Consider the following 17,148-nt stretch of genomic DNA (forward strand, 5'->3'; position numbering starts at 1 on the left):
ATTAAATTAGGTTAAAAATAAACTTGTAAGTTACAGTTCTTCAGCTTTAATATCTCCAGACATGCATACTTGTTTAAATGTAAACCCACCTCTGGTTAGAACTGTACTATACGAAGAATGGCTCCTTTGGTCTTCATTTTGTTATAAATTATTTTATAATAACAACCGTGTTATAGTTTTAAAATGTTTATTCACCTCTGATGCCTTATAATGGAAACAGCACTTAGGTAACTTAATCAACAGTTGGTTGGCCACTTTAAAGCCAGGCTGCCAATAGAGATCATTTTTCTTGCATATTTAAATAAAGAAATCTAGCTTGCAAGCCTAATGCTTCTTTGCAATTCTCTTACTACAGAGAAGGCTCTGTTGTATTCTGGAATGTTGAAGAAAAAACGGTAAGTGAAAGGTACATTTTGTGAATCGAGTTACATTCAATGAAGCTGTTGTTGTGCCTTCAAGTCATTTCCAACTTATGCAGACACTAAAGCAAATTTGGAAAGGTTTTGTTTGGGAAGTGGTTTGCCCTTTTGCCTCCTTCTGAGGCTGAGAAAGTGTGGCGTGCCTAAGTTCATCCAGTGGGTTTCCAGATTGAGCAGGGATTTGAATCCTGCTCTCCATAGTCAAAGTTCAATGCTCAAATCACTGTTCCACACTGGCTTTCTAATAAAGCAAACCATGTTTAGCAAGTACATAAATAAATAAATGTTGCATAGTTGATTATGTTTAGTATGTTTCTGATTAGATCTGCAAGCATTCTATTTTTAATAAATCTTCCTCTATTAAATTTGGCATGATAAAAACTTTGTTAGTGCATGGCAACCAATGATCCAATATCTCAATGTAAAATTAATCTAAAAATGTACATAGGGGAAGCTATAAGACAGTAGACAAGGAGGAAATGGATATTAATTTGGAGCCTATAATACCTTTATATGTACTATTCAAACAGAAGACCCCTTATTGAAAACATATTATCTGAGAAATGACTATGAAAGACAGTTGGAAAGTATTGCACCATATGCAACAAACACTCGCAAATGTAATTTATATTTGGATGAATTAAAATAAATTTTAAGGAAAAAAATAAATTTAGCATTATAACTTTCAGTCTCTTTGCTAATTTTTTTGGAAAATTTTATAATCCACATTGCATAGTGTTATTGGTGTACATGGGTTTGAGTCGATCTCCTCCTTATTAGGTTTTAATATTGTTATTATTTCTGATCTTTTCCATGACCCTGGGATTGGTTTTTTTTAACATTATCTCATTAAACAGTGTTAGTAGGTTTGAAATAACTACTGCTTGGAATATTTTGTAAAAATCTGTGGTAAATTTATCAGAGCCAGATGAATTTGATTTCAAATTTTTGATCACCACTTCTATTTCATTATTGGTTATGTTTTTATTCAATGATGATTACATCTGTGGGTCTATTTTTTTTTAAATTAGAACCTCCGAACTTTCAGTTTCTTTATTCATGTAAAGTTTTTCATAATTTCCTGCCATAATTTCTTTTAAATCACCTCCTTTGTTTTTAGTTGTTCTTTTTCATCTCTTAATTTAGTTAACTTACTGCTACCCTTTTTTGTTTAGGTAGCTTGCCAGTCTCTTTGAGTTGTTAATAGAGTTAATATGAAAGTCATTTTTGACAAATAAGTATTTTTTGTAACTTCGATTTTCTCTAGATCGTCCATCTTTCTTTATTTTCTTATGTAGGGTCTTTTTGAAAGGCTTAAAATGTTTTTTCACCTACCTGTTTTAATTTATCTACCTTGCCTCTTTCTCTTTTTTACCTTTTTCTATTGATATACATTTGCCCCTGATGACTGCCTTAAAGGCATCCTGTATTACATTTTCCCTTATTTCAGGTGTTCTGTTTAGTCTAAAGTGTTGGTTAATTTCTTCCTTCAATCTTATCTATCTTCTTCTTTAAGATAAACCAAAGGGTTAAATCTCAACTTTTTTTAGTTTTTGGAGTGTTGTATCCCAGTTTAAAAATAAGGGTGCATGGTCCCCTGGCTTATAATTGGAGAAAGAGTTGCCTCCCTACATATTACTCTCCCAGATACAAAGCATTCACTACAATAGATTATTTTTGGTAGAGAACAATAATGTATTGCCTATTTAAAAATGGTGGCCTAGAATGATCTCATTGTGTTTGTCAGCAATTTTAATAAGTGATACATTTCATTTTCTAGATGAAGAATATAATGCAAGTACTGGAAAAGTATGAAATTCAGCCATATGAAATTGCATTAGTTCATTGGGAGAATGAAGAGATTAATTACAGGAGAGGAGAGTAAGTTTCTAAATGTCTTCAATTTCACAAAATCTAGAATTTAATTGGGCCAATAAGAAGAGGAACCATTGGTGTATATTTGCTTCCTGAATCTATATATGTAAAAACGTTCTGATAAATTTTCCCTTAACTGAAGCAACAAAAGTACACAACCAAAACACACTAAATTTGGCCACAAAAGACATAGCCATCCGGTCTGTGTTTTTATTTCAAAAAACAAGAAAAATGAAGTCCTAATTAGAGGGAGAGAAATAACTGTTTTTTCCCCATTGCTGCCAGTTAGAAGGCTAAGCTCTGCCCAGTTTGTCTCCTAGCAACCCACTCAGCCATTTAATGGCACCCAGGGCCTCTTCAATCAGGCCTCTTCCATACTGCCTATAAAATACAGATTATCTGATTTGAACTGGATTATATGGCAGTATAGACTCAAGGCCCTTCCACACAGTTATATTACCCATTTATAATCTTATATTATCTGCTTTGAACTGGATTATCTTGAGTCCACACTGTCATATAATCCACTTCAGTGTGCATTTTATACAGCTGTGTAGAAGGAGCCTCATATAATTCAGTTCTAAGAAGATAATATAAGACTATAAATATACAGTAGAGTTTCACTTATCCAACATAAACACCCCAGCAGAACGTTGGATAAGCAAATATGTTGGATAATAAGAAGGAATTAAGGAAAAGTCTATTAAACGTCAAATTACGTTATGATTTTTCAAATTAAGCACTAAAACATCATGTTATACAACAAATTTGACAGAAAAAATAGTTCAGTGCGCAATGATGCTATGTAGTAATTACTGTATTTACGAATTTAGCATTAAAACATCATAATGTATTGAAAACATTGACTACAAAAACATTGACTACTAAAAGGCCGACTGCATTGGATAATCCAGATCATTGGATAAGTGAATGTTGGATAAGTGAGACTCTACTGTAATATAAAATAATTACTGTGGTATAATAATACAGAACAATATAATCTCTAAAACTAGGACAGTAAATAAAGAGCAACACTCGGAAAGCAGGGAAATTGAGAATTCCAGAAAGGAAACAATCAGGGCCAGCTAACACTTCCCAACAAAGGATTCTCCCAGGCAGGAAGCAAACAGGCTTTGAAGCTGCAAGGCCATTAAATGCTAATCAAGGTGGCTAATTGCAGCATTCATACCTGCCACACTGAGACTACTAATTGCTATTCAAACTGGCCAACCAAGGATTCCGCAAGGTAGAAAGCGGCCAGGCTTGCAAGCAGCAAAGCTATTCAGTGCTATTCAACCTGGCCAATCAAGATTTCCCCTAGATAGAAAACCCCCAAGCTCTGAAACCACGAGGCTACCCTGTCCCATACAACCAGGCCTAGAAAGGATGCCCTATGTAGAAAGTGGCCAGGCTTTTAAGCTGCAAGACTATTCAGTGTAGTTCAAGCTGGCCAAACAAGGATTCCCCTACTAAGGAAGTAGGCAGGCTTCAAAGTGGCTCTTTGGCTGAGGGTGCTACTCCAGAAAACAGCCAGGCTTTGAACCTGCAAGGCTATTCACTGCTATTCCATCTGGCCAACAAATGATTCCCATAAGCCACAGCAATGCGTGGCCAGGCAAAGCTAGTTTTTTTTTATATAAAAAAAAAACCCTGCCTTTTTCTGTCACAGCATCTAGATGTCCCATTGAAGCTGTTTCCAGATTTTTGCAAAATTAGAAGGTATCATTCCTAGTGTAGGGAATGTAGACATAGCAGGAGAAAAGTTCAAAAGAAATGTAGTAGATAATTGCTTTATTTGCACCTAGTAAAATACGATATTAATATATTCCCTTTTAAAATATATCTAGTTTCTTCCAAATAAATCTCCACTTAGGTTCCATTTACTATCCCTTAATTTTACAAACTGTATAATTGCTTTTTGATCATTTAGCATCTCAAAGATCTAGTAAATAATATTTCAGTTTCAAATTATTCATAACCTAGTGGTATCTAATCCAGAAATATTAATTTAAGTTGACTAATTGGCATGGGAGACAAGTTATTTCTGATGAAGTTGAAATTGAGAGACATAGTAGTTTGGTCAGTTGTAAGTGTAAGGAATGAGAAAAAAAATCACAATTTGTTTTGTAAGCAAGTGATATTTTATTAGATATATGCTTACTGGATTGTCAGTTCTACCAGATACGAATACATGCATTTAATTTTAATCTGCTTTCTCATCTTAAAATTGGAATATAATAGCTCTGGATTATTTTTTTCATGGAAGCAGCTAACATCCATTTCCACCCACTCCCATGGACAGGGTCCCTGTCCTAATTCCCCCTCACCCCAGAGGTCCTTTGCTCAAAGAGATGGGAACAAGGGAATGGCAGTCATCTCTTTTTCAAGGGGCAGAGGAAACAAGCCCCAGAGAGTTACAGCAATTGCTTCCTAGTAAATGGGGTTTGGGAGACTTTCACTGCCCCCTCGTAGCCACTAAATTAGGGTTTGTGAATACACAGCAGTCACAATTACATAACTCCAGGTTATACATTCATAAGTGCCATAGAGGATTCCTGCCACCACCATCATCCCTGTTGAATGCTAATCCCAAATCAGGTTTTCTTTGCTTCCACTTACATAGCCCAAATTGTACTACTCATAAACTATAAGATACCAGTAGATTTGGAGTTTTGCAGATTTTTTTTTTTTAAATTAAATCTTGGAAAAAACTTGAAACAGTCCTTGTGAACCCAGAGTAGTGTGTTGGATATTGGAATACAATGCTGGAGACCAACGTTCAAATCCCCACTCAGCCGTGGAAACCTGTTAGGATGACCTTAGGCAAGTTACATCTCTCAGTCTCAGAGGAAGGTAATGCAAACAGCTTCTGAAGAGCCGTCTTCAAGAAAGGCCAATTACAGCTTTGCCTTAGGGTTCACACAAGTCAAAAATAACTTGAAAGTCATTCCAACAGGTTTCCACAGCAGAGTGGGAATTTGAACTTTGGTCTCCGGAGTTGTATTCCAATGTCCAAGCCACTACTCCATACTTACTCCCCATTGATAGTGTAGCTCCTGATTTAACTGAAAGCTTTCAAATTACCACGAGGATAGAAGTGCAAGCTTGTCATATAAATTATTCAAAAAAAGTTTTTAGTGCAGTTGGATTTAGGACCAGTGTGTCCACCACACCATCTCTTTAAAATTCTGAATGGAAACGCTAATCCTGCTAATTGAAATCAAAAAGCAAATTGCAGATTAAAAAAATATATATTATGGAAAACCTGACAAACAGGTCAGAAGGTGAATAAAATGGTACGACTGGAAACAGGAAAGTCGGATAGATGCACAAACACGACCATACCATTGCAAAATGGAACAAAAGGAAAGACACAAGTGTCCTACTTATTGAAGGGTTTATTGTTGTTTTCTCAACTTCAGACCTTTCCTCTTTAATACATGTATTTCACCAGTAGATTCCTCCCAATATCTCAAATAGATTCATGATCCTCAATTGGACATAGCTATGATGCCATAGCTACATTCCATCCTTTGATCCAACCCCTCCCACCCCAACACACAAAATAACTCTCACCTTAGAAGGCAGGCGGTAATGCCAAATGAAGGAGTTATGTGATGGTTATGAATGGGAACTGAAAATTATGCTTCCAGTACATTCCCACTAACAAGCAATAGTGCAGTAAATAGAAGCAGGGATCCTTATAGCTTCTATGCATATCAAAGCTCCTTGTCAGCCCATAATCTGCTAGTGGGGCGGAGCTGGATGCGTAATCCTTCAGTGCCCTGTTAGTGCCAAATAACACCTGGTGTTTGATTTCATGAAAATTGTGCCATGATCATAAATGTGAATAACAAAACAGTTACAAGATAATGTATCTAGTTTGTGATATCTTATTTGACTAACAGGATGCCAGCCATATTTATTTGAAGTACTTACAAGAAGAACGTCAAAGCAAAAAGAAAAACAACTATTTTCCAAATAACTTGCTCAGTAGCCTTCTGTCCTGATTAATAGTTGTCCTGTTTTCACAAAACAAGAAGCTAAACAAGCTTGTTTTCTACTTTCATTATCTGTGATGGGAATAAGCTTGTGCTTAGGAGACATGAATTAGCTTCTTGCTGATACTTGTATTCTAAAAACATACTAATGGCTATATGACTAATTCCCTTGTGTAATGAAGTGTTTTCAGGTAAATTGTATTTTTGTTCATTTGGTCAGTTAAGATATTCTTATTGCCCTTTACAGAGGGCAGTCAAAGCTTCACAGAGGAGAAATACTGATAAATTCAGAATTAGATGCTGATGACGTCACTCTAGAGAAGTTTGCTTTTTCAAATGCCCTTTGCCTTTCTGGTAAGTTATATATTGTAGCAGGCCTTCAAACCACCAATTTGTGAGCTTGCATTATTATATGGAATAAGCAGAAAACAATCGTAGGAAATTATGTGTACATATCATATACTGAGTTGTCTCCTACCCACCTACTCTGCCTGATACTATCTAGAATTGGGAAACCTGTGGCCCTCCAGATGTTATTGCACTTATCTGCTCCATTAATCCCAGCTTTTATAATCAATAGTCAACAATATCTGGATGGCATTCATTGATACATTTCAATTTTTTTAGCTGGAGTGGACAGAATCCTTGGAAGGTGAGGCTTTGGGAAAAGTGCACGGATCTTTGTCCTTCTTGGCTTATAAAATATTTATTTATTTATTTAATACATTTATATCCCGCCCTTCTCACCCCGAAGGGGACTCAGAGCGGCTTACAAATTAAATTTATATACAATATTATATTATTAGCATAGCACAATACTGGCAATAAATTACTATATTGTACTAGATAAATATATTGTAATATTATTAGTAATATTACATTTAATATATAATATATAATTAATATTATTATATGGTATTATTAGTATTATATTGTATTACAAAATAATATTAATATTATATGCATATATAATATATTACAATCTATATATATAAAAGAGTGATGGCATCACAGCGACCCACAAAACAACAAAACTACAGCCCCCCCCAACCTCGAAATTTGACAACACAACCCATCATCCACGCCTCTAGATTGATACAACAAAAAGAAAAGAAAAATAAAGTCCTAATTAGAGAGAGAGGAATAATTGCTTTTATCCAATTGCTGCCAGTTAGAAGGCTAAGCTCCTCCAACTTGGTTTCCTAGCAACCCAATAAAAAATAATAAACACAAAAAAATAATTTAAAACACTAAAAAATTAATACAATAAAATACTATAATAACAGAAAATAACTAAAATAATACAAGAAAATAATAAAATATAAAAAATAAAAAGATAACTTACAATAAAATTAATTAAAAAATTTACAAATAACGTCAAATAAAAATTACACAACAATTTTTAACCAATACCACCACCACTTTGCCACAGCAACGCGTGGCCGGGCACAGCTAGTATTATATATTATTGTAAATTTTTATTGTATAAATGTATAGCTTGGGAATGGCCAACTGCACAACAAGGATGGATTGTGCCATACCTAAAAAAGGGAGTGGCAAGACCTTAACTTAAATCAAAACTGTTGGGGTTTGAGATTTGCAAGTCCCACTGCTTTCAGAGGTATCTTTGGTGAGGATGCAAGAGAAGGCATTCTACATGACTGCTCCCAGATATGGAATTCAATTGTGAAGGGAAGTCAGTTAGGATCTCTGTTCTTCCACCAATCAGCAGAGATTTTTCTCTTCAGATATGGACAGAGATTTTACATGAGTGGACCTCAATGGTTTGATTCCTTTTATTGAATAATGTAATCTGTCTCAACTTTGCATTTTAATGCTATAACCAGCTTCTGTATTATTATTACTGTGTTTATGGTTGTTTTTCATTATGTTGACATCTGCCTTGTCCTCAGCTATGAGAGAGAGCCAGAACATACATTAAATAAACAGGGGAAGTATAGTTCAGCCAGATCTAGAGGTCACAGGTTCTTTAATCCTAATCAAAATATTTAGTTGAATACATTTATGAATGTATACAATAGATAACATTTGTGATCACATATTACCATAGTATAATGCAAAACTACTTCTGCAACAAAGACTTCAACAACTGCATTTTTGAGGTTCAGTGTTGCGATAAACCAGCCAAGTAACCTGGAAGAAGCCTGCTGTGCACTTCAACTTTGCAGCAAGTAAGAGTACTTTTTTATTGAAAATAAAAAATAGATTTCAGGACATGCCGACCAAAGTAATAATATGAAAAATTATGATTAAATTCCCTTTCCCGCTGTCATTATTACAATCAACACTGAAACCTTCTGCATCACTGTGAAATTTGATTAAGGGTGTCCTGCCCTTTATGCCTTATAACCCTTAAGCATATCTTTTAAAAGACAAACTAGACAAGTAACTGAAAAGAAACATTATATAATTTCAGATAATAATTTTGTGGTAGTATTTAAATGCAGTGAACATGAATAATAAGTTTTTTGTACTTTTCTCTAATGTAGTAAAACTGGCCATTTGGGAAGCATCAGTGGATAATTTTGTAGAATCTATCCAGTCAATACCTGAGGTATTTGCTACTTTTTTCACTTGTCCTAAAAAGTAGGAGTTTAGTGGTTTTGAAGGCTTTTAGCTAGATAATGGCAAGTACAAGATACTAGGGTTTGTGAATAGCATGGAAGAACTGTCTGCCAGGTTCCTGCTCTGAATCAAAGTTTGTATTGTGACTAAGGATATACGGAAATCTTTTCTGATGCTTTAGTTCAGGCTTCCCAAACTAAGGCCTGCAGGCCAGATGCAGCCCTCCGAGGCAATTTACCTGCCCCCGACCTAAACATTAGACTTAGGATCGCCCTAAGTCTGAAATGACTTGAAGACACAACAACAATCCTAATTAACTTGACTATCTCATCAGCCAAAAGCAGCCCCAAATTTCCCATTGAAATACAGTAGAGTCTCACTTATCCAACATTCACTTATCCAACGTTCTGGATTATCCAACGCATTTTTGTAGTCAATGTTTTCAATACATCATGATATTTTGGTGCTAGATTTGTAAATACAGTAATTACTATGTAGCATTACTGAGTATTGAACTACTTTTTCTGTCAAATTTGTTTTATAACATGATGTTTTGGTGCTTAATTTGTAAAATCATAACCTAATTTGATGTTTAATAGGCTTCTCCTTTATCTCTCCTTATTATCCAACATATTCACTTATCCAACGTTATGCTGGCCCGTTTATGTTGGATAAGTGAGACTCTACTGTACTGGTAAGTTTATGTTGGTTAAAACTGTTCTACATTCTAAATATTATATTCCTCAAATACAATTCACCTCAAATTAATTATGGGTTCTAATGTGGTGAAGACCTCTGTGGAGATAATAGTGTAACCTACACATAGGTTATAGTGTATAAAAGAGGATGAACCCAGTTTCTCATACTTAGTTGAAGACATATTTTTGATGCCTAGAAAGTAGCAAGTCTGTAATTTAACTCTCAGGTACAGTTAGCTAATAGATAGCACAAACTCTTCTCCAAGAATTAATGACTATGCCAGCCCTCCATATCCTGTTTCAAGGTTGTTGGCAGCTCAACATTTGCTCCTCAGCTGTCAAAAATTCCAGAAATTCAAGTTTTTCTACTGCAAAAAATGGTCTTCATTCTATTGAAAATAATAATAATAATAAACATCTTAAATCCAAATCCAGGATCAGAGGACATTTTGGGAAATGCACCATGTCAGTTCCACTCATTGATTCATTGGGTTGATTCTTGTTGGGACTAAAAGTTCGTGAGACCTTCATGGATGAGGACTGGAATTCAGTAATGGGGCCATGAGGATTGCAGATCAGGTGTGGGACATGTTGGCAGCCATAGGTTGTTGGGTGTTTAAACATGGTTTAACTGGTTATATTTTGAGATTTTATGTCGTTAGCGTTAGCTACGTCTGGTAGTCTGAGCACCAAAGGATTATCGTGCAACCTAGTTAAATCATCTTATATTTTCCTCTAAAGAGCAAAAATTATTTGTTGCTTTTATTAGCGTCTTGAGTCTAGAATTTGTGGAAGCAGTTTATAGAATTGAATTTTCTGAACTCCCAATCCTGCTTGTACAAGATGCTGTTGTCCAGTTTTCTAAGATTTCTCCTGAATGAAATTACATCACAGCACTGGCCCTTCCTAAAGGTCCTCCAAGGAGATGGAAACCCCTGACTGTTTGAGTGGCTTTTACTGATACAGTCTATAAATCTAAACTAGCAAATCTGTGAAACTGACTAACAGCAACAAAAAGAGAAGTGTAATTTTACATTGATTCAGGATTGAGTGACAGTGAACATGTGAGGAGCACCTCTTGAAAGAGGAAATTATCAATTGTATGTTCAACAAAAAGATTATCAAACTATTTTATTTAAGAGAATTGGATGAAATGCTGTAAAACATATGAGAGAAAATATGCTATAAATTAAATAAATAACATTGAGATATGTATCAGTTGCTATTATGTGCTAGATTAAAAAGTTATTTACAAAATATTGCTCTCAATGGCTTATTGCAATCTTGTTACAGATACTAAAATTAAGGAAGAAGGTGAAACTGTCTCATGCAGATGTAATGCAGAAAATTGGGGAACTGTTTGCATTAAGGTATGCAGTCATTTTAAAAAAGAAAACAGTTTGTTAACTATGAACTTTAAAGAAGAAATGCTATGACTATGGGCATGGAGAGGAACAAGGGCATCTTTATATACATTGCTACTGATTCTTGCTCTGTATAGATAATCAAAACCAAGGACTTCACAGAGGACCTAGTAAGGTGAGCATTTGACAAAATGTAGTCATGTTCCTGAGTGTTACATAATGGCATGTTTTCTCCCATTTTTCTTTTAAAAGTCTAAGAAATATTAAATGCAATAGAAGAACTCAGTGCAGCCACATTGCAATTCACACCTCTTAAAATAATCATTTTAAAACAATTGGGAGTATATCTCTAATCAATTTCTGCCTAAACACTAGCATTTAGATTACTGGAAATGTTACTAAAGTTATTGAGGAATTTCTTGTGATATTCATTGTTTATAGTTTGGGACAAGGATAGTGATACCCATGGTTTTGGAAGTAATACTTTTTTGTTGGGCTCTTTTATACCTTCTTTTCTGAATAGTTTTCAATTTGGTTTGAAATGAAAAAGTAGGCATAATACTACAAATGAGAGAATCATGATATGTGATAGGAAGTAGAATGCAAATATCCAAGTTCTTAAAGAGTCGTTCTTACAATGAAAAATGGGTTTGAGCAAAAACTTTTCCAGTTCAACTAAACTAGCACTTACATCTGAACCACATGTTGATCATTATCACCTCAAATTATCAATGTAGGTTTAAAGAGCTATAAATGTCCTCTCATTTATTCACCTCCTGTTCTTCAGGCACCGCATAAATTTAAGTTCTGACCTTCTGATTACCCCGGATTTCTACTGGGATAGAGAGCACCTTGAACAGCTATATGATAAAACTTGTCAGTTCCTGAGTATTAATCGCAGAGTTAAGGTATGTATTTTTTTTCTTTCACCCACAGTAATCTATTTCCCGCCATTTTGCGAGTCCTCCAAGAACTCTTGGAATTTTACTCTTGGTTTCCTTTTGTTCTGCAGAAGTAAAGAACTACAAATTACCAATTTACTACAGTTGGCCCATTGTTTGCAGTTTTAAACATTCGCGGATTTGATTATTCACATATTACTATATGTGCTGCCTCCACCTGTGCTGCCCTATGCCATTTTTAGATTTTGATAAGAGAGTTGCTAGTAAGAAATCAAACTAGCAGGTGGCTAGGCTCAATCATCCGGTATGGTGCATTTCTTTGCTCCTGTGGCTGGGAGGGGAGAAGGGATGGTAAGAGGGTGCATGTACTCTCGCTTGCTCACACAGCTGGAGGAGGAAAGGAATGAGATGAGGCAGGGAGGGCATGCATGAGGTTGCTCATTTATGTTGGAAGGTGGGAAGGGAGTGGGAGCGGTAGGAAGATAAGCACATGTGTTCACTCACCAATGTGGATGGCAGGGGGATGGGCATGCATGCATGAGCTCCTTCATGTGGGGGAGAAGGATACACACATTTATTCATGCAGGAGGGAAGGAAGGGGATGGGACAGGAGGAGAGTGGACACATGTATTTGCTCACTGCAAAACGCAATGAAGAGGATGGGATGAGTGTCCCTTTTTAATCTTCTGCCCCCATCCCATCCCTACCCAAATGAGTAAGCACAAGTGCGCCCGGGCACTTGCTTATTCATGTGTTAAATATGATGTGGTTGAGCCTAGAGATACTCATGAAAGTGGAGGGCTAACTGTATATATTTTTTCCATAAAGAAACCTATCTCTCCTTCCAAGTCTTCTGCGTGTACTAGAGGACCCTGGAAGATGCAGAGACTTTCTTTCTTTATTTGTTTGGGGACAAGCAAGAATCAATGGAACTTGTTTGCACATTTGTTAAGCCAACATCATTAAGACAACTGGCTTACTGTTCCTCGGCATTGTGGTGTTGTGTAAGCACTTCTCTTGGTGGTGGGGAGTGGCTAAAGGAACCAGAATTTCACTAGGAAGAAAAAGCCTCGTGTTTCTGAAGACAACTCAGAAGAGCTGAATTTGGAATTGGTTTTTGATTCCTGACTTGCTTGGAATTGAGAAACCAGAATTCATGGTTTGGAAATGACATGAAGGTTTTTCCTCCTTAGAACTTTTCAATTACCTTAACTGTTCCTTCAGATGTGAGGAATCAAGAACCTGTCAGGCAGAATGCTCATGGTTGCTGGATAGGAAGAGCATCAAAACTGATTGTTGAACAAATATAGCAAATGCCTCTTTCCCCCAGCCTCCCTCTAATTTTGTGCTTTTTAAACAAGTTGTACGATTCTAGTAACTTTCCTGAAAGTTGTACTAATTTTACTAACTTTCTATGGAAGGATTGTTGCCACTGGAAGCTTGACCAATGAGTTTGTAAAACTCCATCTTTAACAAGGAGCCCCGAATTCCTTTTTTATTGTTGTTTTATCATTTTATCCCACTCACCCTCCCCTCCTTGTACATGCAATTTATACAGCAAACTACAGAAGTTAAATATGAAATATTAATCTCAATCTTAATTTTTCCACTCCACATTTTAGCACGTTCTCTAAATAGTTCTCATATCCATTTGATTATTGTAACCTTTTTCCATTTTAACTATGTTGTTCCATTTGCAATTTGTTATTTCCACATTTAACATATTAACTATACTAGCTGTGCCCGGCCACGCGTTGCTGTGGCGAAGTATGGTGGTATGGGAAATAAAGTATTGAGGAATTGGTGGTAGTTAAGGTAAAGGGTAAAGGTTTTCTCCTGACATTAAGTCCAGTTATGTCTGACTCTGGGGGTTGGTGCTCATCTCCATTTCTAAACCGAAGAGCTGGCGTTGTCCATAGACACCTTACCTTCAAGGTCATGTGGCATGACTGCATGGAGCGCCGTTACCTTCCCGCCGGAGCAGTACCTATTCATCTACTCTCATTTGCATGTTTTTGAACTTTAGGGTTGGCAGAAGCTGGGGCTAACAGTGGGGGCTCTCTCTGCTCCCCCAATTCAAACCTGCGACCTTTCGGTCCAGAAGTTCAGCAGCTCAGCGCTTTAAGACACTGAGCCATCAGGGGATATTATTTCCTAAAGCTTGTGAATATACAATATTTCTGATTGTTTTTTTTTGTCTGTTAGAGGCAAGTATGAATGGTGCAATTAGGCAAAATGATTAGCATGTAATGGCGTTGCAGCTTTAAAGCCTGGCTGGTTCCTCCCTGAGTGATTTTTTTGTTGGGAGGTGTTAGCTGGCCCCGATTGTTTCCTATCTGGAATTCCGTTGTTTTTAGAGTTGTGTTCTTTGCGATATTTTGCTTTCAGAGTGTTGCTCTTTATTTACTGTCCTGGTTTTAGAGATTATATTGTTCTGTATTATTCTACCACAGTAATTATTTCATATTACAGTAGAATCTCACTTATCCAACATTTGCTTATCCAATGTTCTGGATTATTCAACGCAGTCTGCCTTTTAGTAGTCAATATTTTTGAGTGTTTTAAATTTATTGTGGTATTTTGGTGGTAAATTTGTAAATACAGTAATTACTACATAGCATTACTGCGCATGGAACTACCTTTTCTGTCAAATTTGTTGTATAACATGATGTTTTGGTGCTTAATTTGTCTAATGATTACCTAATTTGATGTTTAATTGGCTTTTCCTGAATCCCTTCTTATTATCCAACATATTCACTTATCCAATGTTCTGCCGGCCTGTTTATGTTGGATAAGTGAGACTCTACTGTACATTTATAATCTTATATTATCTGTTTAGAACTGGATTATATGAGGCCCCTTCTACACAGCTGGATAAAATGCACACTGAAGTGGATTATATGGCAGTGTGGACTCAAGATAATCCAGTTCAAAGCAGATAATATAAGATTATAAATGGGTTATATAGCTGTGTGAAAGGGCCTTGAGTCTACACTGCCATATAATCCAGTTAAAATCAGATAATCTGTATTTTATAGGCAGTGTGGAAGAGACCTAAGTGAGGCCTAACTCTGCCTGTTCCCTGGGCTGAGTGGGTTGCCAGGAGACCAAGACCAAGCTTAGCCTTCTAACTGGCAGCAATTGGATAAAAACAATTATTCCTCTCCCTCCAATTAGGACTTTCTTTCTTTTTCTTTTTTTTGTTAGTGTTTCTGGGTTGTGTAGTTTTGTTGTTTTGTCCTAGGCTGAAATTTCATTACCCTTTTATATATATACTTATACCAATATATACCCACCCACCCCAAATCTCCTGGAATCTTCCCAAAAGCAAAACGGGAGGTACCCAAAATTCAAAATGAAAACAGACCGGATTCACACATCCCTATTAGACATACTTGGAATCCCTTGTATTGTGAACTGAAATGGATTATAAATGTATTATTTCTATTTTATCCTTCAGTCCCCAAAACCATCATATAAACCACTGTTGAGTAGATCTTCTAACACTGCAGCATTATTTAAACCATACCGTTGACTGGATTATATTAGGTATATTAGGTAACACTTATATAGAAACTTTAGCTGTCACACACTTCAGCCAAGCTTAAGGTTTCTATTAAACTCTGTCTGAGGTCAACTGATGATTTTTAGAAAGTTGTTTGCCCCAAAATTTCTGCAATAGCAGTTGTTATATTCTTGCTGTTGTAGGTGGTGAATGAGAAGCTTCAGCATTGCACAGAGTTGACTGATCTGATGAGAAATCATTTGAGTGAAAAACATGCTTTGCGCTTGGAATGGATGATAGTGATACTCATCACTATTGAGGTTAGTCTGATGTAATAGCTGTATTGGTAACAAACAATATGCATCTTATTGGATAAAGGTTCAGCTTCTGGTATTTTACAGGCAAACGCCAGAGAAATCTTTTGACAACTTAAGATTTTTAAAAATGACAATGTTTATGTAATACTAGAGCTTAATATACATTGTGGCAATATATGTTTAGTGCATAATGTTTTTTCTCCCTATCTTTGTTCCAGTTGAATGTGTATAGCTCATTTCTTCCCAGTATCACTGTAGTAATCCTGTGAGGTCAGCTAGGCTGAGTGTAATTTGCCTACTGGCATTTTTTGCTCAATAGGGACAAATCTATATTACTTATGTCCCTGTCCAATACTGTTAATACTCCACATATTACAATTATAAAACTCAAAATTTTGTATTTGCCAGTTCACAACTTATATTTACTCAGCATACTGTACCACATGCCAAAACAAAGTCAGCTTGGTTCCATCCTTTACAATTTGTTTGTGTATACTTGAATGGGATTTTGGAAGGAAGATAAGTGTTGACAGCACCTGTGAGTTTTTGCTGTCTTTAATTGTCCTGGAACCATATGGGATTGATTACAGGTTGTGTATTATTGATTCATTTTCCATACAGAAATGTTGTGACTTGTGAAATACTCCAAAGCTGGCAGTGCACATTCATTTTTTAACAATTTGTTTGATAACTTTGTTTTCAGCCTGTATATTGCCACCTTTAGTCCTTGAAGAATATTTCCTAATAAATACTATGTAGTGTTTTATTTGAATTTGAACATTTTGTATTTGTTTTAGCTCACTGTACAGTAATCTGAAATCTTAAATTCAAAGCATAAAAGAAGGATAAACTGATACCCCTGACAGTTAAATAATTTGAAACTACATGTAGGATCTGCAGATTCATAAACTACATATCAACAATTAAAATACAGAATATGCAATACATTTTGTTTTTCAGGTCATGTTTGAACTTGGTAGAATGCTTTTTTGACCATGAAGGAGAACCAAAAATTTTGACAAGCTTGTGGAGATACTTCTCAAAGCATCGTTTGATGGAATTCTTCAACTTTATTCTTCACACTTGTTGAGAATTCAATAACTGTCATAATAAATATATGGACACCTGTTGCTTACAAAATAATTGAAAACTATGGATGTAGACCAATTTTTTTTTAAAAAAATCTATCACGTTGGTAGAAAATTATGGCTTAAAAGTAAATCATTCTTCCTATAAATGCTTATTTCCCAAAATCTCAATGCCTGATGTTTATTTGGTATGCTGCAAGAAATTATGCAATAAATAATACAATCTGACATTTAGAAATCTTAATATATTAGTATACTTTTTGCACATTTGACACATTCAGCAACATTTTATAAAGCTCTTCCTATACTGTGTGTACATGAATGTTGAAAAAAATGTACTGGATTCCCTATTTTGTGGCAGTCATACAACTTTGTGACCCCTTCACTCCTTGC

At 35.7% G+C, this 17,148-nt stretch overlaps 1 protein-coding gene across 5 annotated transcripts in view; it reads left to right on the plus strand.

The window, feature by feature from the left end:
* Positions 1-16,983, plus strand: part of rmnd1 (required for meiotic nuclear division 1 homolog) — a 32,054-nt gene extending 15,071 nt beyond the window's left edge. For all 5 annotated transcript variants that reach the window (XM_016995882.2, XM_008116680.3, XM_008116681.3 and 2 more), the window contains 8 exons: positions 356-395; positions 2,200-2,300; positions 6,543-6,649; positions 8,806-8,870; positions 10,873-10,949; positions 11,731-11,851; positions 15,554-15,670; positions 16,628-16,983. In XM_016995882.2, the coding sequence (XP_016851371.1) occupies positions 356-395; positions 2,200-2,300; positions 6,543-6,649; positions 8,806-8,870; positions 10,873-10,949; positions 11,731-11,851; positions 15,554-15,670; positions 16,628-16,660 (661 nt within the window). In that variant the 3' untranslated portion in view covers positions 16,661-16,983. The remainder of the gene's footprint in view (positions 1-355; positions 396-2,199; positions 2,301-6,542; positions 6,650-8,805; positions 8,871-10,872; positions 10,950-11,730; positions 11,852-15,553; positions 15,671-16,627) is intronic.
* Positions 16,984-17,148: the final 165 nt, after the last annotated feature.

Source organism: Anolis carolinensis, chromosome 1 (genome assembly GCF_035594765.1).
Source record: "Anolis carolinensis isolate JA03-04 chromosome 1, rAnoCar3.1.pri, whole genome shotgun sequence".
In the NCBI taxonomy this organism is placed as follows: Eukaryota; Metazoa; Chordata; class Lepidosauria; order Squamata; family Dactyloidae; genus Anolis; species Anolis carolinensis.